The sequence below is a fragment of the Passer domesticus genome, chromosome 8 (assembly GCF_036417665.1).
Source record: "Passer domesticus isolate bPasDom1 chromosome 8, bPasDom1.hap1, whole genome shotgun sequence".
Taxonomy (NCBI): domain Eukaryota; kingdom Metazoa; phylum Chordata; class Aves; order Passeriformes; family Passeridae; genus Passer; species Passer domesticus.
The window spans coordinates 25,132,290-25,156,551 of record NC_087481.1 but is presented as its reverse complement, the minus strand read 5'-3'; the positions used below and the strand labels follow the sequence as shown (position 1 = coordinate 25,156,551).

General features: G+C 51.2%; 1 protein-coding gene across 2 annotated transcripts in view; it reads left to right on the top strand.

Annotated features, from left to right (window-relative positions):
• The first annotated feature begins 1,144 nt into the window (after positions 1-1,144).
• Positions 1,145-24,262, top strand: part of CDH23 (cadherin related 23) — a 190,733-nt gene continuing 167,615 nt past the window's right edge. Inside the window, exons 1-3 of one of the 2 annotated variants that reach the window (XM_064429789.1) lie at positions 1,145-1,163; positions 11,492-11,560; positions 14,649-14,726. In XM_064429789.1, coding sequence (XP_064285859.1) covers positions 11,497-11,560; positions 14,649-14,726 — 142 coding nt within the window. In that variant the 5' untranslated portion in view covers positions 1,145-1,163; positions 11,492-11,496. Of the gene's footprint in view, positions 1,164-2,149; positions 2,285-11,491; positions 11,561-14,648; positions 14,727-24,262 lie in introns of those variants that run through there. The other variant, XM_064429790.1, reaches the window with a different exon arrangement.

The window sequence follows — 24,262 nt, the reverse complement described above, 5'->3', positions numbered from 1 at the left end:
CAACCAGGAGCATCTCCCTGCTCACGAAGCATCACTTTCTTCTGCTGCCCTTTTTTCCCAGCTCTGAGCCTGTGGAAAGGCACATCTCCCTCAGGCTGGGTCTCAGAGCACCATGGATTTCTCCAGCCAGGAGCTGGGGAACATCAGCTCAGTGAGGTCCAGCCTGCACACAGCCACTGCTGTCCCTGCCTGATTTAAACCAACCCTGACAGGGAGGTGCAGAGCACAGGATACTGAATTCCTGTGTGCTTTGTGAACTGAAATCCCCCAGCCCTCCCTCTCCCCCTCGATGGGAAAGGCTGCAGCCTGTATTCCATCAGGAATGGGACTGGGAATCCCAGGCCAGGAGAAACTCAGCTTTGTTAGAACTGGCTTATGTAAAACATCCTCAGGCCAGCCAGGATGTGAGCAGAAATCCATGGTTTGAAGCCAAGGCACGGGGAGCTGGCAGAGGAGAGGTGTGCCCCTGTCTAAATAAAAATCCTGACCTGAGCTGATCAGGAGAGGCCCTGAGTGAGACATCACCTGGGCAGAGTCACAGCAGCTGCAGAAACCCGGGCCTGAGATGTGTCTGCACCTGTGGTTTTGCTTTGGTTCCTCCCCTTTTTTGGCATTTCTCCCCCTCATCAGCTCCCTGACTTTGGGGATGAGCACGGCGGGAGGATGAAGAGGGCAAGGAAGGGATGAAGACCCCAGGAGACAGAAACTCCCCAGAGCAGGTGGCTCAGCCCAGCTGGGTGCTCAGAGCCCCAGCCAGGTACCACCTGCACTCCTGGTGACCCCAAGGCCAGTTCCTGAAGGGACCTGAGGCAGCCCAGGTGTGATGGGAGGAAATTACCTGCCAGCACCTCAATGAGCTGCACAGAGCTCATTGCATTCAGCTCTTTGCCTGGGATTTTGGGTTTCAGCCCCAAAGCAGCTGCAGGAGTGCCAGGGCTGGCTCTGGGCTGCCAAGTGCCTGCAGCTGGGCCAGGTTTGGTGGGGGAATGCCCCCAGCCCAGGGAGGACCAGGAGCAGAGCTGAGCCCAATTCCAGCCAGTCAGCTCTGGAGCTGTGCTAATGGCATAATTAGAAGAAGCTGCTCAAGAGAGGTAAAGGCTTAATTACCCCCTCCTGCTGCTGCAGGGGCATTTGCCTACTGCTGCTCCAGGAGGGCTGTGGAGGTGAGTGGAGGGGAAGGGTCCTCACATCCCTGGAGGCCAGGCTGGACAGGGCTTGGAGCACCCTGGTCCTGTGCAAGGTGTCCCAGGCCATGGCATGAGAGGATTTTTGATCTCCCATCCAACCCAAACCATTCTGGGACTCAATGATCCCCAGGCAAGGCTCCAGGGTGGGCTTTGACAACATAGACTGAGCTTATTTGGCATTTTAATCAAAGCTGGTGGTGATGGGGCCGGGTGGTGAAGCTCCCGCAGCCCCAAAGCCCTGCTCCTTCCTGGGATCCAGGAATGCAGAGTCACCCCCTGGCTGTCAGGCTCGGGGTCACCGCAGGTGGCTTTTGGTGGCTTTGTCGCTTCCAAGGCGGCACGAAATGGGGCCAAGCAGAGGCATTTGGCCATTTTCCCAAAAGCTGCTCGTAGGGAGGTCTGGGGCTGGGGGCAGGAATGTCCTGCCAGGCTTTGGGGACACAGAAGGGCTCGGTGGCAGCGGCGAGGCTGCGGGGCAGCCTCTGACTCCACTTCAGGGTGTAGATTCTGCGTCTAAAAGGGGCAGGAACTGGGAATTCCAGTGGGGGAGCAGCAGCTGGGCAGGAACCTCCATCCATCTATCCGTCCGTCTGTCGGTCCGTGCGGCTCTCCTGGCAGCCGTGCCCGGATCGCTTTCCCCCCGCTCATCTATGATTTATTTACGTGCTCTGAGCCCTGCCAGCTGCTCCCGCGCACAGGTCAGAGAAACAACAATATTAGCAACAAAAAAAAAAAAAAAGGGAAAAAAAAGGAGAATTAAAGGCACCGAGGCGGAGTTAAACTTTCGGTACCCGGCGCCCGCTCGGGCTGAAGTTGGCTTTGAGCAGGCGGCTGCTGTCTGCGGGGGCAGCCCGGGGTTTGGGGGGCCAGCCGGGGGTTTTGGGGGGCTGGCAGTGCCCAGGGAGGGGTCGGGAGGTGGAGCCGGCGCTGAAATCCCGGGTACCTGGGCGAGGGGCGCTGCGCCGCCCGCGTCAGCGGCTCCCGCGCTCCCTCCCCTTCCTCCTCCTCCTCCTCCTCCTCCTCCCGCGGCTCACGCAGGGCGCAGGGGGGGCATGGGGGGTCGCCGCTGACACCGGGCTCCGAGACATCCACCGCAGGTAATGCCCCGCCGCGTTCCCCCGCTCCTCGGGGTTCATCCACCGGGAGGGGCGGGATGCGGGCATCACCCCTGCCCTTCCCGGGGGGCTTCCCGGGGGCCCCCTTCCCCACCTTCTCGGTGTGCTTTCGGCCAAAAACGTCCTTTTCTGGGGGCTAGCCCTGTGCTTGTTGGTATTTCGGGCGGGGGGACTCGCTCAGCCGGAGAGGGGGAGCCCAACCTTTGTCCCCTTTTTTTCCCCAAAAAGAGCGCTGTGAACGCGCGCTGGTGCCCGCTGTCCTGCCCCCATCCCCGGCTCGGATCTGGAGTTCGGGCTGCTGGGAAGCTGCAAAGTTTCTGGGATGAGCCGGGTTTGAACTTCGTCCCGGCCGTGGGGGCTGAGCCGCAGTGCGAGCGGTGGGATTTTTAAATCCCCTCCGCACATTACGGGAACGGCAGGGAAAGCCTTTCCCAACGCCAAACTTGCCCCGAGCCTTTGGAGAAAACACTTGGGTTTAGATTATTTTCTTCCCCTGTGGTTCTTTACTCGCTGCTGCTTTTCCTGGTCTCCCTCAAAACCTGCAGTCCTTATTTTCTTTAAATTTCACCTTGCCGGCCACTCTCCTCTCCCCAGATCGCCTCTCCTCCCCATCGGCTGGAGGAGAGGGATGCAGGAACGGGACGTTTCCTATGCCGAGGTGTGTTTTCTTTGTTGTAGGTTTGGGTTTTTCCCCTGTGCAGGGGGAAAAGCAGCAGAGGGGCTGGCAGAGCACCGAGCCCGGCTCCTTCCCGGGATCTCCCGGCGCATCCTGCGGGAGCCCGGCGTGCTTCGTGCGTGTGGGATAGAGCTGGTGCATTGAGATGTTTGAATTTTAATTTTTTGGGGTTTGTTTTCTGGGGCTGGGAGCCTGGGATAAAGTATTCCCGTGGGATGCTGGCGTTTGTGAAAATCCAGGTGGTTGTTTCGGCAGAGCGAGTTTTACCTTTGTCTCTCCTTCCCCCCTGTCCTGGGGAAGGAGGGGAGGAGAAAATCGCTGTGCAGTTCCATTTTCCTTCACCACCCCACTCCCTCCCTCCATCCCCAGCACAAAGCTTTCTTGTTTCAGAAGGAGTCACGAAAAATACAATGTTTAAAGACCAAGTTGTAAAACACTGCCTTTGTGGGAAACTGTAAAAATTGATGTTGTCCCTTCTTTTATTTTCTTTTTTTATTATTATTTATTTATATATTTTTTTGTGATAAGTGGGAGTAACAGTGTTTGGAAGAGGCTGGGGAGGGCCCCCAGCCTCTGTCCCTTTTCTCAGGGACATCACCTGGATGCAGCACCAGAGCCATTCCTGCTGCCCAGCTGCAATCATCTCCAGAGGGATGCCCAGGGCATGGCAGCTCCTCTGTGAAAGGAAAAAGGGCAATCCTGCAAGGAAAAAGGGCAATCACCCTGCAATCCTGCCCTCAGCAGCTGGGGGTGAAAGGACCTCTGAAAAAGGATTCTGTGGATGAAGTTTCTTAGATGCTCTGTGCAGATGGTCTGGAGCACAGATTATTTTTGAATTTAAGAAGCTTTAGGATATGGGATTGGTTTGGTGAGGGGGCTGGCCTGTGGCCTCTTGTTAGGGTGTAAAATATCCCAGCTGCTCACAGCCAGGCTAATTGAGCTGGAGCATGAACAGTTCCATGAGCACCCTAAAACTTCTGTGTTTTTTCCCTGCTTCCTCCAGTAAGACTTCTAATAATGTTGCAGGAGAAATAGGGAATTTTTGGGGGGTTTTGTAGCCCAGAACCTACAAAATTCCTGCCTTTGTGCTGATGTTGTTATCTGACTCCATTTCAGGGTGTAGATTCTGCATCTGAAACGGGGAGAAACTGGGAATTCCAATGGTTAGGACCCAAATCTTGCAGATATCCTGGATCTTGCCAGGGGTTGGGGCAGCATTTACCCATGAGCTGTGCTCAGCTTGACATTTCAGTGTGGGTCCTGGTGAGGTTCAGTCCGTGAAGGTGAAGATTAGATGGGATTTTGGGAAGGAATTGTTCCCTGGCAGGGTGGGCAGGCCCTGGCACAGGGTGCCCAGAGCAGCTGGGGCTGCCCCTGGATCCCTGGCAGTGCCCAAGGCCAGGCTGGAGCAGCCTGGGACAGTGGGAGGTGTCCCTGCCAGGCACTCCTGGCACACAGTGACACTTCTGCACCATCCACTGGAAGCCCTGTCCAAGGACCTGCCTGGCCATGGGAACTGCTCAGGGTGTGGGAGGGCTGTGCTGTGCCTTGGAACCTCTGGCAGAGCCTCATGGATCACCCTGAATTGTTTGATAAAACTGCTGCTCTCCCAGGAGTGGAGAGGTCCTGCTCAGGAGGCACTGGGGGCAAATTCCTGATGGAAATGAGCATGCTGCACCTTTGGAAAGGGCATGTAGGAGAGGGACTGGACAGCTTCAAGGGCCCTCAGCCACATCTGGGTCTCGCAGGGCTCGCATGAACAAGCCTGTCACTGGTGATGAACTGCTGTCATTAATCCCAATAACTTCACCCCTGCCTTTGCCTTCCCCTTCCATCCCTGCTCTCCGGGGCTGCTCTTTGGGATTGAGGGGGTTTCTCCCGAGGATCCCATCCTCCTTTCCCTGTGCTGCCCGTGTTTTTTCCCTGCTCCTACAATCCCCAGGGTGCCCACAGTGCTGCTCCCTCTGTCAGCTGGAGCAGCCAGCGGGCCTTGGAGAGGTCTGGAGCAGCAAAGTGCCTCTTGCTGGAAGTTAAGTGAGCTTTGTGTGAAAGAAGCAAGGACTGCTTGATTTGGACAAGGCAAGAAATGGCCTGAGAGCCTTTGCAGCTCTGGTTCATCAGTGTGAAGGTTTTTTGTGGGTTTTCCTGGGGTTGTTGTATTTTTTTTGCCTTTTTTCTGAAGCATCCCTTTTTCCCCTCTGTTTTTAAGATCTAAAATTCCAGTTACCACAGGCCTGAACAAAATGGCCCTGCTGCCTTTTTTTAGTGTTGCAAACTCCCTGCCTGGAGCTTAGGGGCAGCTGGAGGCAGGGAGCTGGGATAAAATCCCAGGTGCACACACAGCACCCCGGGCTTGCAGCAGTGTCTGCTGAGCCTTCACCAAGGGAGATGGACTCCAATAACTCACCATTTCCTTTAGCAGGGCTTCAAAATGCGGCTTGGTGGCTTATTGGGAAGAGCTGGTGGTTCTGAGGCTGCTGCCTTGCTCTTGAGGCTGATGCTGACTCCTTTATTGCTGTTTTGGGGGGACACCCTGGGGCAAAGCCTCCCTCCTGCTGCAAAAAGGGGCTCCTTGCCCTGAAAGCTGCAGCTGGATGTGGCAAGGAGGGAGGTGCTGAGGCAGCCCCTTCCAGCACACACTTTTTTCCTCCCCTTTAATCCCACTTCAGACACATCTTGTCCTTTTCTTTCCCTTGAAACCCCCCTGAACCAAGCAGAGCCCAGAGGTGGAGCCCGCAGGATGCGTGGGCAGGGGCTGGGTGGCAGCAGCACAGCCACACTTGGGGGTCCTGCGTGGGAGCCTGAGGATGTTGGGCACTTCTCCTGCACCCTTGGATGGCAGTGCTTGGAAGCCCAGCCAGGCTGCTGCCTCCTTCCAGGCAGGGCACGAGAAGAAAGTGTCTGGCATCCCATCCCTGAGCAGCCCTGCAGTCAGGCCTTCAGCACCTTCCATTTGCCACTTTGTCCCTCCCTGTACGTTTTCCAAGAGCCTGGAGAGAGGCTCCTGTCTCCTGAGACCAGACTGTGTGTGTCACTTCACTGCATTCAGCCTTCCACTTCCTCCTGGAGCAAGAATTCCCACCCTTCCTCCCCCTCCTCCATTTTTTCTTCCCTCTCTTCCTCCTTTAAGCCAAGCTCTGTTGCTGTTGGCTGCTTTTCCACCTTTTCATCCCACATTAGCATCATCTGCTCCTCAGCTTTGCTGTGTTTTGGAGCAGCCCAGGAGCCTCTTGGCTTGGTCTCCATGCCCCATCCCAGCCTTTCTCCTCGCTCAGGAGCTGCTGCTCCAGCTGAAGAGAGGTTTTGTGATGGAAAATGGTTGCTGTGATGCCTATGGGTGACTAGCAACCAGTGCTGGAGGCTCCCTTGAGCCAGTGCTGCCCCACTCAAAAAGGAAGAAGTTGGGAATTCCTGCTTCTCTCTCCCCAAAAATGAAGCTGCCCTCACCTTGGAGGGGTGGGTGGCAGTGACTGATGCAGCAGGGAGTGGGGGACTCTCTTCCCAAAGTTCCCAGGGTGTTGTTTTGGTACCCCATGGATGCAGAAGTTGAGTTGGATGAATTATTTGGCTTTTCTTTGGAGATGTGGTGAAAGATTTGTGTGTTGCTTATGCAGAGAGGGGGGGTTATTGGGATTGTCTTGTGTCAAGGGCTTGGAAAACCTGTGTCATTCCCATTTCATGGGAAAACCCATGTAATTCCCAAATCCACACCATTCATTTCTAAACCCATGTCATTCATTCCCCAACCCATGTTATTCCCAACCCAGGTCCACCCTTCCTGCAAGGACTGGGAAGTTTAAAGGTGACATTTCCTCCTGGGTTTTTGGTGAAATGATGGTTTAGTGTCATTCTGCACCTAATGGTTGCTTCCTGTGGGAAAGCAAATGTGTGGAAGCACCAAGCAAAATGCTTCCACTCCTGTCCTTGGTTTAAAATGGAAATAAACTGCTGGAAGTGAGGGGAATTTTGGATGTTTTTCCCTGGAGGAAGAAAGGTTTGAGTGCCCCAGCTGGGAAGTGCAGATCTTTGTGGGGAGCAAACACCCCTGTCTCCAGCCTCAGCTTTGGTTTTGGGGTGAAGGAAGAAGAGTGAGGAGTTTCCATGCTCTTTTCTCCCGCAGACACTGTCTCAGGTGTCGTGGCAGGTGCCAGCAGCTGGGCCCCTTACTCCCTGTGGGCATCCATATTCCCCCTCCCCTGTGCAAACCAATATCCTGGCCTGTATTTATTTAACAGGGAAATTTTATTTCCTTTCGCTGCAGGGAATAGAGAGCAAAAAAAATTAAAAAAAAAAAAGAAGGGGGCAAATTTTTTCACTGGGAACAAATCTCATTTTCAAGAGTCCTGACAAAATGAGCCATAAAATTACAATATTTCAAAGTGCTTTGTAATTCTAGCGCGGATGGCTCTTCATCATGGAATCTGAAAGCTCAGAAAATATAAAACTCATTAGATTAAAATAAACCACCTACCGCACGGGAGAAAAGCTTATTTATCAATATCAATTTACTTCTGATTACCCTGTTCTGCAATTTGTTATTTTTGGGAATTATGATTTGGGTATGGCTCACGCCAATATGGGGGTGGGAATAAAATAAAAAAAAAAAATCAGGATTAACTTGTAATTTTTTCCTTTTGAATCCTACTTATTGTAAAGCCCTGGCCAAGAGGCAATAATGAGGAGGAAAGGTGCATTTCTAGCAGTGCTTTTTTTACGGAGCAGAAAGGAGGCTGGGGAAGCAGGAGACGCTGGATTTTTTGGTGTGAGGGGTGCTGTTGAGCCACGTGCTTGGCCAAAGGGGATCCCAGGAGTGGTTTTTGGGATGTGTGTTTGGTGGTGGTCCATTGTATTGGGATTCCCAGATGAAGGAAGGAAGGCATCTGACTCCATGTTCTCAGAAGGTTAATTTATTATTTTATGATACTGTATTATATTTAAGAATACTAAACTATACTAAAGAATACAGAAAGGATACTTACAGAAGGCTAAAAAAGATAATAATGAACACTCATTACTCTTTCCAGAGAGCTTGACCCTGATTGGCCATTGAGTCAGAACAATTCACATGAAACCAATGAAACAATCACCTGCTGGATAAACAATCTCCAGCCACATTCCAAAGCAGCAAAACACAGGAGAAGCAAATGAGACAATATTGTTTTCCTTTTTCTCTGAGGCTTCTCAGCTTCCCAGGAGAGAAATCCTGGGCCAAGGGATTTTTCCAGAAGATGTGACTGTGACAGTGGTCCTTGTTGGCTCTTCCAAGGTGGCCCCAGTGATGGAGGCATCCTGAGAGAGGGGGTCCTCCAGCAGCCGGGTGGCTGCGGGGACATCCCGGTGACACCTCGGGTACTTCCACCCCACCTCCACATCAAATCCTCTGGGGGGCCACTGCTGTCCCTCTTTGGGACACTGCATTGCAGGAAAAGTGGTGTTTTTGGGAAGGCACACCCAGTTCCTGCCGTGGCAGCCGTTTGGGAGCTTTGATTTGCGCTTCCGTTTCTTCTTCACAGCGCGGAGTGAGCAGAGAGGCTGGAGCTGGAAATTCTGTGGCTCGAGCATCTCACTGCTGTTTGGGGAAGGGAAAGCCAGGTTTGGGGTTAAGGCACAAGGGGTTTAGGGGTGGCTGAAGGTGCCAGCGTGGAGCAGCTCTGCCAGCTGAGCAGCGGGAGGGCAGCTCAGGCAGAGATGATGCCGTGTTCCGTGTGCGTGCAGAGCAGCACCCCAGTAAAGTTTATTTTAAAATAAACCAGCCCAGGTGCAGAGCCCGGCAGTGCTGTTGAGGCACCCCGAGAGCTGGAGCAGTGAGGTGAGGTGCCAGGAGGCTCCTGGAGCATGGCCAGGATGCAGCAGGTGGGATTTGCCATGTTTAGGGATGCAGCAGTGCTTTGAGGCAGGGGAGAAGCTGTGGTGTTTGTGAGGGAAGAGATGGATCTGATTCCATGTTCTCAGAAGGCTGATTTATTATTTTATTTTATATTAAAGAATGCTCTACTAAAACTATACTAAACTATAGAGAAAAGATACATCAGAAGGCTTAACAAGAATGGATAATAAAAACTCGTGACTCCTCGGAGCCTCGACACAGCTGGACCATGATTGGTCATTAAATTAAAACAATTCGCATGTTGGAAAACAATCTCCAAATCACATTCTCAAGTAGCAAAACGGGGAGAAGCTGAAGCTTCTCAGCTTCCCAGGAGAAGAAATCCTGGTGAAGGGATTTTTTAGAAAATATCACAGTGACAAGAAGCCACTTCCCAGGCCTGGGAAGGAGGAGGTGTTTGGAGCAAGCAGGCTGAAAGACCTCTGCTTGAGCTGATTGCTGAACTTTGAAGCCCTGGATTTGTTTGCACTGTGGTGTTTCCTCAGCTTCCCATTTCTGGAGGCTCTGCCTGCAGCTCCTTGGGAGCAGCTGCCAGCGGATGGGGAAACCTCTGGTTTAACATCAGTGCTTTGGCAGCCAGCAGGAGACTGCACCTGAGCTCCCAGGGACATTATCATGCTGGGAACTGCACTGAGTGCTTCCTCCAAAGAGCCTCTTTCAGGCACAAGGTGCAATTTAATCTGCTCTTAGTCACAATTTTTTAAGTTCTCCCCAGAGACTTCTAGATCCTGTTCTGTAAATGTGCAGTATTCGAGTGAACCATCTCAAAGAACCAGTGAAGAGCTGCAATATTAATGAAGACAGAGAAAATCAAAATGACATTTCAGGCAATTACTGACATAATGAAGTGACTGACTTGGAATATCCAATATTTAGATTTATCATGACACTCGAAAGGGGATGCTGTCAGCTCCCTTTATTCCTACATCACATAAATTGTTTCTCCACTGCCCTGGTGCTTTTTAAACACGGGCTGTGAAGCTGGGAAATAATGTTCACGCTCACTTGGGCTGATAGTGGTGCTGTTTGAGAAGAAAGTTAGTGTTTTCCTCTGGCATTTTGGCACTGCAGAAAGCAGAGGAGCTCATTTCCATCTCATCCTCTCTGGCTACAGCATCAAGAGCTTGGGCTCTGCATTCTCTGCTGGGTGCAGGGGTCTGGAACAACGATGCTGAGATTCCCTCCTCCCCAAAACCTATTAAAGCAGGGGGAAAATAGAGATGTTTGGTGGTTTTTCTTAATCACAAGAGTCTATTCTGCTTTTGTGTAAGGATTTAAAGGGCTTGTCAGGATGCCTGGCTCTGGGGCAAGTGGCCATTTTTAGAAACTGGGCTTTTGGGTGCTCTGCTGACACTGAGCAGAAGTCAGAAACTTGTTGTGGGGTGGAGGTTTAAACTCTTCTGCCCTGACTGTGTTTTCTGGGGTGATGGGCACCCGAATGCTTTCTCAGGCTTGCACTGAAATACCTGAAGATGCACAAAACACACCACAGCACCATTTTTCTTGTCTAGGCACAGACCTCTTCATCCCAGAGAGACTCTCCGTAGCAAAATAGCAGGAGAAATTAGAATTTCAGGCCCTTTCTGCGGTGACAGAGCTGTTACGAGCTGTCTTCTGTGACACATCCATCAGTAAAAATAAAATAGGTGTAGCTATTGCTCTGGAGCTCCTGCAGGAGGGTTCCCATGAATCTCTGAGAGGGGGGCAGAGCCCTTCACCCTCAGCTGGGCTGGGATAACGCTACCCACAGGGTGCTGTGAAGGGAAGTTCAGCTGGCTGTCACCTCCTGTCCCTGGTGGGAATTCTTTCCACTGCCCCACAGCTCAGCAGAGCAGCCAGGGAAACGTGGAGAGTTTCAGACAGGTCACTGAGGTCACTCAGGAAACCTCTGGGGGTTTCCTTGTGCCTTTGTGCTCTGTGTAATACATGAGGGTCGTGTTTGCCTGAGGGATGGAATGTTTTAAAATCCACCTGTGCCAATTTCCTTGCAGAGAGGCACCTGGCTGAAGTTTTCTGGGGTTGCTTTGGAAAAAGCTTTGGGTCTGATGGTCTGAACACCACCAAGTGGGGATGTGGCTGTGCTGGCAGCTCCCTGCTGCTGTTTTACTGTGTCCTTAGCATGGGGAGCTGTGTGCTGTGTTGAAAATTTGGGATGGGGGCAGGCTTGGCAGCCTCCCTGCCTCCTGTGCTCCTGCTTTGTGGGTGCCCAGGTGGGGTGAGAGATTCCAGGGGCTCTGCTCCCAAATCCTGGCGCCTCTGCAGTGATTCTGGGTCAAGCTGCTGCCAAACCAGCTCAGGTCTGGGTGCTGACAGCTCGCTGCTGTGTCGCTGCTGGGTCACAGCAGCTCTTCCTCTGCTCCTGGGGCTGCTCCTCTCCTGGCCACGGAGCTCACTGTGGCTCCTTCCTTCACTGGAGAGCAGCTTGGGGAAGCAGGAAGGAAAAAATGGAGCACCTCCAGCACTTGAACCCGGGTTTCCATCACCAAGAAGATGTTTGAAGCACAGCATTGATGTCCTGAGGGCTCCCCTGTGGCACAGCCTGGGGCAGGGCTGCACCCCGAGCCTGATTTAGGGACACCGGGTCACTGTCACTGCTGGACTTGACGCTGCCTCTCTTGCTTGACAGGAACCATGAAGCATCCCGTGGCTGCTGCTGCCGGCCTCCTGCCTCTCCTCCTGCTCCTGGTCTCTCCAGGTAGGTGTGTGTCTGCTCGGGGCTGTGTTTGCAGGGTACAAAGGTGGAATTACTATTTGTGGTCTCCTGGTGAATATGCAGAGCTGCACTGCTGGGGCGGGCTGTGGCTGAGCAGATCTCCTGCCTTCATCAGACCTTCCATGTCTCCATCCCAGGAAATCGTGGGGACCTGTGCATCGTGCTCCCACTTTTCTTGCAGCCCTTACTGGCTGCACACGTGTCCCCTCTTGGGAGAGGGCGGGTGGGACTCCAAGAGCCCTGGAGAAGGCTGGATGTGCTGGTGAGCCCAGCAGGGAGAGATGCTCCTGGGCTATCTCGATGAAAAGTTGCCCTTGGAAACTTCCAGATGTGGATTTACCAAGGCAGAGCTGGTGCTGGAGCTGGCATGAGGTCAATCTACATCAATAAAACCCAAAGAAAACTGGAGGGAGAGAGGGAGGGATCATGGGCAGGGATGTAAAGCAGAAGCTTGTTAGCTGTGTGCAGCAGAATATTGCTAGCAAGGCTCTCCCCCTGCTTTCAGCAGCAAAACCATGACCTGAACTGTGCTTAAATATGTGCTGGGGGGAGGAAATAATTCCTGTCCAAGCTGCAAAACCTCTTTTCTAATTCCAGATGGAGGGAGAGGCAGGGCTGTGGGCCAGAAGAGCCTCCACAAGAAGCTCTTTCCACTGATGCTCTGGGTTGTTCCTGGCACTGGGGCTTCTGGCAGGGAGCTGGTGGGACAATGGCCTTTTGGTGTAGAAAATGGGAGTTTTGGGACGGGTTTTGGCACATCACAGGGTGCACAGGAGCTGTAAATGTACAGCAAAGCCCCGTGAAAATTGGGATTGTTACAGGACTGGCCTAACCCCCCTAGGTGCTGGTGTGGGGAGAGGGTGCCTGTGTGGCTCTTGCTGATAAACAATAGCCAGTGTGTGTCCATTTGATAGCACTGTGCCCTTTGGAATAGAGGCTTTTTTCCCCTTTTTTCCCCTCCTGAAGGCTGGAGATGGCTTGCCCAGATTGGCAGCCTGATTAAGCAGTCAGTGGATGACATTAGCTGTGAGTGACAGGCGCAGTCAATCTCCCTCTGGTGTCGTGTTGGATCAAGGAGAGCCTCACTGGAGCTGCAGCTCCTCTGGAAAAGGGAGCAAATCAGGGGAAAAGACAATCCAGCAAGTCCTTTACCTCCCTGAGAGGTCACTTGCCACTCTGTCCCATTGGAAGGGGGCTCTGCCTGCCCAGCTGGGGACTTGCTCCCTCCTTGCAGTGACAAACTGCAAAGCCCTGGACAGGCAGCATGTGGGGACAGGGATTTGGAGGCTCTGCAGCTCAGCAGAATTCCAGCCCTTCTCTCCTAAACCCTGCCCAGGGCTCGGGCTGCCATCTCTGTGATAAGCAAGTGCTGGCACAGCTGGGATGGGGATAAGGGATGGATCCTGCCACGCATCCTGGGCACTGCAGGTGATGGAGCAGCTCTTCCCAGAGGGTTTGCAGAGCTCCTGGTGGAGCCATGAGCCGGGATGTGATGGGCAGGTGGGGCCTGAGTAGGCTTGGAGTGTTTGGAAGAGGATGGTTCAGCTCTGGAGTGGCAGTGGAGTCACCCTGCTCCTGCCTGGCCACTGCAGGAGATGAGCAGAGACCTCCACCAGCCAAGGTCTCCCTGGAGCATTCTCTTCTCCAGCTTTCCCAGCTCAGAGGAGCCCCTCAGATCGTCATGGCCTCCTCTGGGGTCTCTCCAGCAGGTCCATGTCCTTCCTGTGCTGGGGAACCCCACCTTGTGTTGGGGGTTCCAGGGATGGCACGTCCCAGGGTGGAACTTGGTGGCTGTGGCAATCCCTGAGGAGGAAACTCCAGCTTTATCCTGGGATTTGCAGCCCAAAGCAGTGTCCTGCCTCCAGACCCTCCCTCAGCAGCTCCCAGGTGCAGGTCTCCCTCCTCCAGAGCACACAGATCCTGTGTGCTGCCTGGTTTGGAGCCTCCCAGCACCTGCTGCAGCTGCATTTGGAAAGTGCAACTTATTTTTAGCGTGCTGGTGATATTAAGAAATGTATTTTGAGACAGAAAGGTTTTGCAGAAGCGAGTCCTGTGTGCCAAGGGCTGCTGGGGGTGTTTCAGCCCCATTTGCCCCTCCAGGAGCCTGCTGGCCCCAGTGGCAGCCAGTGACAAGTGCGCTGCCAAGCCTCTGGAGATGCCCTTAGCTCTCCAATAACCCATTTTGTCAGGTTCCTTTTTATTTTTTTTCCAGGTGCTTAGCTCCAGAGGCTGGGATTTAAATGTGCCTTTGCAACGGTGCTGCCTCCAGTGCTTTCCCATTTCTCAAGGTGTTTAACCAACCTGGTGCCTCAGGAAAGAGGGCAGTGCTGAGAAATCCCTGTCCTCTTATGCAGGGAGCCCTGGGGGAGCTTGGGCTGCTCCCCCATCCCGTGCCCCTGTCCCCAGGAGCTGGTTTGGTGGCGTGCACGCCTGGGACCTGTGTTTGCAAGGTCTCAGGAGCATCTCCTTCCTTTGGGAGCTTGGCAGGCAAAGAGGCTGCTGAGGCTTGGTCTGTTCTGGTTTCCTGAGGCGGGATGCTGAACACGCTCCTTGAAACCTTCCTGGGAAATCATTGTGTGCTCTCTCCCCGCAGCAGATCCTTCCAGGCTGACTCTTTCCCTGGCTCAGGCTGCCTTTGTCACTCTCCTACGTGCTCTGCACTTGGCTCTGTCCCCTAATGAGGCTGCGGGCCAGGGGCAGGCTCGGAGCTCCCAGAGCCACGGGAGTGGAGAGGAGTGAGCCTGGTGATTAGAGGTGAAAGGAGGCAATTAGAGGGAAAGGCAGCCCGGTGATGGCAGAGGGAAGGAGGACGGGGCTTTGCTGGGGTGGCTGACAAGGCGAAAGGCTCTCGGCTGTGGGAACAAAGCAAAGGTATTAATCGTGGGCTAAACCAGTAATTGATGCTCCTGCTCCCTGTGCTGTCGGCTTTCCCCCTCCCCTCTGCCTTTTGGAAAATACCAAATCCAGAAAGGCTGGTGGAGGGAAGTGGCAGCTTTTATGGTGCCCTGTGAGCATTCCCAAGCCCTTCCCAGCCTTGGGAAATAACTCCTTGTGTTTGTCCTCTTCCCAGGTCAGGGCAATCGCCTGCCATACTTCATCAACTACTTCTTTGACACCTACCTGCTGATCAATGAGGACACACCTGTGGGTAAGTGGGATGGGCACTGGCTGCACCCACACCGTGGAGAAGTATGGAGGAGGAATGTTTTTCTTTTGATTGACAGATGGAGCTTTTCTTTCTTTATTTAGCTGGGGATCGGTTTTTCGTAAATGCAGAAATCGACCCGGCCGCTCTCGGCGCCTTCCCGGGCTCTCACTCCATTAAACTTGTGGTCTTCAATCAGGGCTCCTGACTGGCCTTTAATGGGGGAGGAATCGATTGCGAGGCTGGGATGGAGCCTGTGGAGGTCCCTTCTGCCACCTCCAGCCCGAGCAGCACCTTCCTGAAGGAAGGGCTCTTACTGCAGCCACATCCCCATCACAGCTGCTGAGGGCCTGCAGAGATCTCCAGGGGCTGCTCAGCTGAGCCTTCTGTCCCTCCTAGGGTCCCGCTGGTCAGGTCCTGGTGGCCCCTGTGGGATTTGGGGTGGTGTCTGAGCAGGCAGGCAGGATGTGGAGTCTTGGTTGGGGTGGATGGTGAGCGTGGTGGCTGAGCTCTGCACAGAGCTCACCCTCAGGAGAAGCCCTGGGAGGGGAGCAGGAGCCAGAGCTGGCTGGGAACAGCTTAATGGAAATGCTTCCTCACCTTGCTCTCCAAGTACTCGAGCCTGAAATACCTCATGGGAATTGGACTGAACTCCTGTTTTGTCAGAAAATAGGGAGATTTCCTACAGCCTGCTTTCCAGTCAAGTCATTCTTGGAATTACTTTGGCAGTTGAATTTAATTTTTTCTTTAAACTTTGTATTGCACTGTGTGTGTATGTATATAATTAACTCTTAAGAATATTGGCACCTTGAGATTTTGTTTCCAGATGCACCGGAGGGAAATGTCGGCCTGGGAAGTGTTGACACACACAGTTGTTTCTGTATTTCCTGCTGTTGGTAGGTGTTTTCTGAGTTAAGGTTTATTAACTTTAAAAAAAAGGTAGCATCTGGAAACACCTTTCAGAGATCCTGAGTGTGAGGAGCAGAACTGTGTGTGGCGCCTGTTTCCTGGAAAAAAAAAAAAAGACATTTTTTTGAGGTCTGTCTGAGCGCCCATCCCTCCCTACAGCATCCCCTCCCTCCAAAGCCAGCAGCTCCCTGCCTGCTGCCTGCCGTGCCAAAAGGGATCTTAAGCAACAATTAAGAGATCATTCCCCCTCTAATCACTTACAAGAGTAAATTAGTCTTGTCAGGAGCTATTAAGACAGAGAGCTCGGAATTCATTAGGCAAGATTGGGCCAAGGGAGCTGCTGGCGCTGCCGCCGGTCCAGGCTGATTAATTTCTCCCAAAACATCATCAATGCCCATCTGTTTCATTTAGGTCTGGGGAGAGCAATTTTCAGGTGGACTGACCCTGTAGTCAGTTATTTCACCCAGAAGTAATGGGAACACACACGAACACACACACACACGGGCAGAGGGAGCTGGAGGTGGGAGCTCCGGGAAGGTGCTGGGGAGGGAATTGTAGGAGAAGGAGGGAGATGGCTGGAGGAGGAGGGATGGGGATTGGGTTGTGGTGGCATGGGCAAGACATGGAGACTCCATGCCAGCTGCCAGCAGCTCTGTCACCCTGTGTTTTACTTGGAAAATAGGAGTACTGACTGTCTAAAACCCCTTGGGAGAAGAGTGTGCAGGAGACGGAGTGTCTATCTCCATCCTGCTGCTCTTTGCCTCAAACAAAATCATCCCGGGGCCGTTCTGCTTAATCCCAGATCTTTTGGAGGGGCAGGGGGTGCTGAACATGCCAGGCTGGAGGGCCCTGGCAGGATGTGATGTGAGCTGGGAAGGTGGCACTGCTGCCACGAGGGTTACTGCAGCCCTGGATGTGCCAGCAGCTGGGTGTGGCGTTCACATTCTCTGAACAAGATTCCTACACCCAGGATTTTTCTCCTGGGAAGCTGAAAGGCAGCAAGAGGCCTCAGAGAAAAGGAAAACAATTCTTATCTCATTTGCTTCTCCTGTGTTGTGCTCATGTGGAATACGTTTGGAGATTGTTTACCCACAGGGGATTGTTTCATTGGATTCTGCTGTGAGTTTTTTTCACTCTTTGGCCAGTTGGGGCCAAGTAGTGTCAGGACTCTGGAGTGAGTCACAAGTTTTCATTGTTATCTTTTGAGCATTCAGTAAGTATCCTTTCTGTATTCTTTAGTTTAGTATCATATAGTATTCTTTAATATAGTATCTTAAAATAATAAATTAGCCTTCTGAGATCATGGAATCAGATCCATCATTCCTGCCTTTGTTGGTGGCCCTGCATTTTCAGTAGCTGGGAATGGGCAGGCAGCACTCCAGGCTCCTCCTGGTCAGGGTCCCTGCTGCTGCCAAAGGAGTGTCTTCTTAGCATAATGTAATGACTGGAGTCTAATTGCCCAGCAAATGGATTTGCTGTGAGCAGGACAGGAGTGGGGAAATGAAGATGATCCATCATGTCAGCTCTGTAAGTAGCCTTATAACCACCTAGCTTGGATTCACCCAGGTTTCTCTGAAAGCTTTCATGCCTCAACGCCTTGCAAAATGCGTGACAAAAGAGGCCGTTCAGACGAGTGTAATTCCACTTCCCTCCATCCTAGCGCGAACATTTCGGGCGTCACTGGAATAATGTTGTCTTAAAAGAGTGGGAAACGCTTCACCCGCTGCTCTTGAGGTGATAACATGCACTTGGCCTTGCCCTCAGGCCGTGTCGTGTCAGGGGCACAGTCACACAGGTGGGGACAACGTGTCCCCTCCTGCCTCTCAGGCCTTGGTGACTTGTGCCTTGCTTAAAACCAGCAGGGGGATTTAGTCTGGGTTTTAGCCCAGGCTGCATGGGGCTGTGTGCTGGGAGGTGCCCCTGGGTATGGCAGGGCGTTGTACCAAGGTGATCTTTGAGGTCCCTTCCCACCCAAACCGTTCCATGGTTCCATGAAGGACGGGTGTCCCCTGTCAGGCCTGCTGGGGCTGAGCAGGGCACAGGGAAACCCGCTGGGATGGCCATTCCCTGGGCAGTGGGAGTGTGAGGACCTGCTGGTGAAGCACCTGGGACAGCTGGCAGGTGGGGAGGCTGGGCTCCCACAGGAATCCTGCTAGGCTCCTGTTTGATTCCATTACTTACTCCTGGATGGGAATGTCTGCAGCTGAGGCTCTCAGCTCTCCACCCCAGCAGCTCACTGGGATGCCTTCTGTGACTGGTGAGCCCTGTGTCCCCCAAATTTGGCTGCCTCTGAAGGTCAGGAGTTCCTTCCTCACATGGGGCACCACTCAGTGTTGGCCCTCTTCCTCTTCCTCTTCCTCTTCCTCTTCCTCTTCCCCTTCCCCTTCCCCTTCCCCTTCCCCTTCCCCTTCCCCTTCCCCTTCCCCTTCCCCTTCCCTTCTCTTTTCTCCTCCCCTCCCCTCCCTTCTTTTTTCTTTATTTTCTTTTTTGTTAGGGTTGGGATTGCAAGTGTTTGAGATGGCATTTTGTGTTTAGATTTAGATATTTATTGTTTAGATGTTCCCAGTCTTACAAGCTGGGAACTTCACAGTATTTTACTGACAAGCTACAAAATGGTTCCTTACCTAATTTTACGAGGCTTTTGTAAAGGGAAAACTATTTAATTAAGAAATTACACTTAAATTATTTTTGTTTTTAACCTAGCAACTAATCTCTTACGTCTCACAATGCGGATTTTTCTGTCTAATTACAAAATACTACTCAAAAAACTAGTACTCAAAAAACTACTACTCAAACTCATTAAGAAGGTGGTGAAGAAGAAGGACTAGCTACCACCTTAAAATCTCTATGTTAGCTTTGTATTTATTACTATATCCTAAAACTTTAAACTCTTAAGTTTTCTACCACACTTCTAGTCAAACTACACACCTATAATTTCAGTTCTGTCAATTTTGGAAGCAGTCTCCATGGCCTCAGGTCAAATGCAGTGTTCTCTTGAGGGTCTGTGCCTTTCAGCACTGAAACTCTGAAATTTTCAGCATCCAGGGTTCCAAGAGCTGCCTCAGCACCACATATTACCCTGGGACCACGGAGAAGCCCCAAGTCAGCAAGTCCCAGGTCAGGAGCAGTGAGGAGGGACAGCCTCAGCAGTGACCTGGGCTGTGCTGGCTGCTCAGAGCCCCCTTTTCCTTCCCTCTGGCTCTCCCAGGAGGCCTGGGCTGTGCTCTCCCTCCTGGGGTGCACCATGCTCAGAGAGCAAGGCAGATGGATGGATGGATGGATGGCTGACAGGGAATTTCATGGTTGCTCTGCCCTCCTTCTGCTCTGTGCAGCTTTTGCTGAGCTGGCAAACGCTGTGGCCAGGGATATTTCTGCACTAAATTTGAATAGGCAGAGCTGAACCTTGCTCTTTGTGAGACCTGCTTCAGAATGGGCTGGAGCAGGTGCTGCCCCTGCAGTTGTGGCTCTCACTGCAGCCCAAGAGGAGCCAGGGGTGGTGGAGTGCCACTGAGGAGTGGCTGCACTTTGCTGGCCAGTGGCCACTAAAGGGTTTAGGTTGGTGTGTGACACCTCGTGCCTGCTGGGACACAATTATTTCACAAGAAAACCAAAGAGGAGCGTGGTGTTTCACAGGCAGGGTGTTCTGTGGTGACTCCTCACGTGGATCTGAGGCAGCACATCCCTCTGGTATTTGTGGATGATTTGATTTAATTCTCTGTCCTAGGCAAGGACTGGCCCAGAAGGCTTTTCTTCTGCAGGCAGGGAAGGCTTCCATCCTCCACACTGTGTCTGTCCTTTCCAAGGCAATCATCCCTTCCAACACTGCCTTTTGCACAGGGAGATGCTCTGGCACCCAGGACGGGTCCCTGGGGGTGCTGGGCCACTCAAGCTGCTGCTGCAGATATGGTTATCAGTGTGGGACTGAGCAGGGGCTGTTTGATCCCACAGCTGGGCCCAGGCTCCTCCAGATGCATCACTGGAAGGAAAAAAGACAAAATAAAGATGCTGGCTCGCTGATCCCTGCCTGCTTCTGGGCTGATTAAATCGTTTCAGAGCTCGGAGATTCATTGTGCAAAACGCTAATTATTTGGTTTTTAAATTTTAAAAGTTTAATAGTAATAAAATGGTTATAAAAATAGTAATATAATTAGAGTAATAAAAATTTGGACAATTAGAATTTAGGACAATAAGAGATAATAAAAACAAAGACAGACGATCTGAGTACCTTTTTCTGGGCAAAATAAGCCCAAAAAAGGACATACATTAACAGAGGATTAACCCTTAAAAGCAATAGCCTATTGCATTTTCATATACTTCATATATGATGTATAAATTTTATTCAAACAAAGAATTTTGTTTGTTCAGCGTCAATTTTTTTTTTAATCTTAATGATGTCATCAGGGCTGAGCGAGGCGGGAAGAATTTGATAAGAGCAATAAATTCTTTTTTTCTGAAAGATTTAGGTTTTGTGGCTGCTGTTTTGGTGCGAGTCCTCTCTTAAAAAAAGTATCTTAGTATAGTTCCTATTTTGACATTATATAATAGTACAGTTTCTGTTGTAACATTATCTTATAATCTAAAACTATATTTAACACTACTTAAGAGAATTAACACAGCATAACTTTCTAACATAACACATACAATATTCATTTTAATTGTTGTGAAAAATACACATTTTTCACATCTATGTAGAGTCGTGGGGCTAGCTTTGGGTGGAGGACTGTGGTCATCTGAGCACGGCAGGGCCACCAGACCCTTTTCCCTTTGGTGTCTCTGGGTGTCCCCTTCACTTGCAGGGGGGTGCTCATGTTCCTGGAGAGGGGATGTACCTGCCCTTGTGTCCCTCTTGCTCAAAATTAGATGTTAAAGAGAAAATCATAAATCTGAAAAAAATCATAAAGTCGCAGTGGCAAGAGCAGAAAGTCCCCTAGAGGCAAACTGTTAATGAGGTGCTAATTGGTCAGCAAGGGGGTGGGGCTCAGGGTGATTTAAAATTTGGGATTAATGCCTCAGGGGAGCCAGGCTGTAGGAGGAACACCGGGAGCTTGGGACAGTGCAGGAATTCCAGCCAGGAGGGAGAACCATCCCTGTATTTGTGTGTGTTTGCTGACACAACTCCAGAAATGCTCCACAGGAAAGCCCCTGCCTGGCCAGGAGGACCAAGGGTGTGCAGATGGGAGAAAGGTGGGAGCTCAAAGCCAGGAGACCTTTCACCATGCCAAGGACAGCAGTGCCATGTGTTTAGATCTGTTTGTTCAGGGTTTTCCTTCTCTGCAAAGCTGGGTTTCAGCTAGACCAGCATTTAGGCCTAGCTGAAGGCTTGCAAGATGAGGTGGATTTATAGGAGTCAGGATGGTGATGTCCCTGAATCCCTGGAAGTGTCCAAGGCCAGGCTGGACAGGGCTTGGAGCAGCCTGGGCTGGTGGAAGGTGCCCTGGCCGTTGAAGGGGGCTGGAAAGAGATGGTTCCAAGGGTCCCCTCCCACCCAAACCATTCTGTGAGAGCACAAGGGAGGCTGCCCATCCCTCTGCTGTGGGATTGTCTCTGCTGAGCTTCAGCCGCTGGTGAAAGCAGGCTGCTGCATGTAAATAATCCCTAGCTGGGAGGGCGAACACGGGGTGAAACAAGGGCCAAGTGCCTGGTGGCACTTGGTGTGTGGCTGGTCACAGAACTTGGGGACCAGGTGTGTTGGCACTGACACAGGAGCTTGTGGTTCAAAGTGGTAAAAAATGCCACAAAGCTGCTTTTGTTGATTATCTGACAGAAATAAGGTGAGCTGGCAGGCTCTGGAGGACCCTACACTGCTTGGTTTGCTTGCTGGGTGGGCTCCCCAGGGAGCAAACACCTGTGGGGTGCCTGTGTGCAGCAGGCAGGATTGATTTGGCCTTTTAGGAAGGGTAATTCCAGAGGAATTCCAGGCTCTGGCTGTGGGGGAGGTTGCCTGGTTTTGAACCTGCCTCACAAGCTTCCTTGTGGCCATTGCTGAGATTCTCCTTCACTAGGGGAGGCTGTGGCTGTTCCTCTTCGGTGTTTATCTATCATCCAATGGCTATTTACTGCCTAAAAATGAATTTTCATGGTTCTTGAGTGCCCTTCAGAGGAGCAGCATCGTTTCTAAGTGTGCTGAGGACCCTAATGAACAGCAATATTTGAGGAGAGCTCGAGAAGGGGATTGCAGCTCTCCCAACTCAAGCCCTTTTTCTGTCATTTGAAGGCCCATTGATGAAATTACTTGTTGAGCTGCAGAAAGTACAGCATCTTTAATGAAAACTTAAGGCTAGAAAATTAGTTATTCCCAACATCAGGAAACTTAAGGTTTAAAAAAGAAAAAGCCCCACTCCCACCCAAACCCTTAACCCTGCATCATTAAATTAATCACTTCATCAATCACTTAAACTTTCATATCTGCTTTGCTAATAGGCAGTAACATTAATGCTCATGTTTAAGAAGGGGAAGAGGGAGAAGGAAGAAAGTATATTTGCAATATGGACTCATTAACATGCCAGGGTAACCTTGCTCCTCATCAAACCACCCAGAGGTTTGATCTCGCCACCTTTTGAGCCCTGGCACGGGAGCCAAGCCCTTTCCAGGGAGAGGGAGAAAGATGTGGGAGTCGGGTAATGAGGGCTGGGGTGATTTTTTATGTCTGGGATGGCTTTAGCAGCATTAATTATCTGTACAGGGCTGGCTTCTCACTGGCTGTACCCTGGTCCTTGTTACTCTGGAATGCCTGGGCCTGGATGTCAGCACTGCCCCAGCTCAGGAAAATTGGGCCTTCCAGGCTGATTGAGCATTAACATGGGTGGCAAAACTGATAAAGAAAAAAAAAAAAAAACAAGCCACAGGAGGGGGGGAAATCACATATGTATGGATATGTGTGTATATATTCAAGTTAGGAGACATATATATACACACACATTTAAAATTTGGGATTAATGTGTGTGTGTGTACCTTTGTGAGGTATTAATGTTCTAGGGGAATATTATTAGCCAAGGGTCATTCCCTGTGCTGGAGGGAAATGCTTGCATTTGCACACACTCATAATTTTATTTTTGGTGGGGAATGTGAGCTGTGATTTCACTATCAGGAAAAAAAAAGCTTTGGTTGCAAACTGATGAACATCATTGTGTGTTTTGCCAAATCAGGAACTTGATGTATTTGGGTGGTGTGAGCTTAAAAAAGAAAAGATAAAACCCTAACTCCTTTACCCTCTGCTTCTAATGTTGGCACATCTGAGATCGCTGCAGTCTGGATCTGCCCCATCCCTGGAAGTGTCCAAGGCTAGGTTGGATGGGGCTTGGAGCAACCTGGGATGGTGGAAGGTGTGCCTGCCCATGCCAGAGGGTGGAACAAGAGAGTCTTGGAGCTTCTTTTTAACCCAAACCTTTCCATGACAATGACTCTTTTTATAAAATTTTCAGGCTAGTGAAGAAAAGTTTCAGTTAAAACTTTCTATATTTGGGCACTGTGGAAGACCTTTTCTTTAAGAAAAAAATTTCAAACTATCTGCCACCACCACCACCAGTTGGTGGTTGTTGCTTGCTGGTGTGAAACAATAAAAAAATTGCCAAGGGGAAAAAATTAACAAAAACAAGGAATTAAGGAAGGTCCAGCTCCTTCTCACATGCCTCAAAGTCATCAGAGCAATTAAAACACGGAGAATTTACTGAGTGCCCATTATGGGAAAAAGAATGAAAACAGGCAGGCAGAAGAGAGCTCTTCTGGAAATGAATCCACAATTGAGGAATTGCGGAGTGCAGCTGTTGGGAATCTGCTGCTGTCCCGCTGAGCATCCCCTGTGTGGGGCTGGGATGTTGGTCCATGGCTGTCTTAGTTTGGAAAGACAGGTATCTGCTAAGGAAGGCAGGATCCTGCCTTTCCTGAAGTGGAAAATGTAAACCCCACCCCTCCCTCTGAATTATTATAAATTTGAAATTATGGGAGAAGTAATAGCAGTTCTTTATTAGGGAAGAATATAAAAAAGAAAATAAATAATGTAGTAAATTATAACACTGACAGAGTCAGAACACAACCTGACACCCTGTTGGTCAGGGTGTTGGTACAGTCCAATTGGAATTATGGCTGCACTTCTCCTGGAGTGTCAGGTGTGGTTCTGCTGGAGCAGGGATCCTGTAGAAGAGTGTAGTCTGCCTCTGAAGATCCAGTGGAAGGGGCAGCTGTTCCTCTGGGAATCCAGTGGAGAAGCCGTGCTGGTGTTCAGAGATTCCAGATTATATCCAGGCAGGAATGCTTGGCTCCTCCCTCTGGGCTCACATCTCCCAGGGATGCTGTAGTTCTTATCAGCCATGCAGTGACATTCCATGGCCTGTTATCAGCAGATGTCCCCCTGGATGGAGGAGTGGGTGTGGAAGAGATCAGGAAAACTGCTCACTTAACAGAAGATAACTTCCCTACAGATGGCAAATAGAATACAATCTGCTTGGCAACCAGGACAATGGCACACCGTGTACACTGCCTGGGTGGCAGGGCCACCTCTCGGGCAGCCTGTTTCACCTCGTTTTCCATGTTTTTGGGGAGTGTGGGTTGCCTCAGTGTTGCTGCACGGCTCCATCCCCTCCTCATCCCCTGGCTTTTAAACTGATTTATCTCAGGTGTGCACTAACACAGCT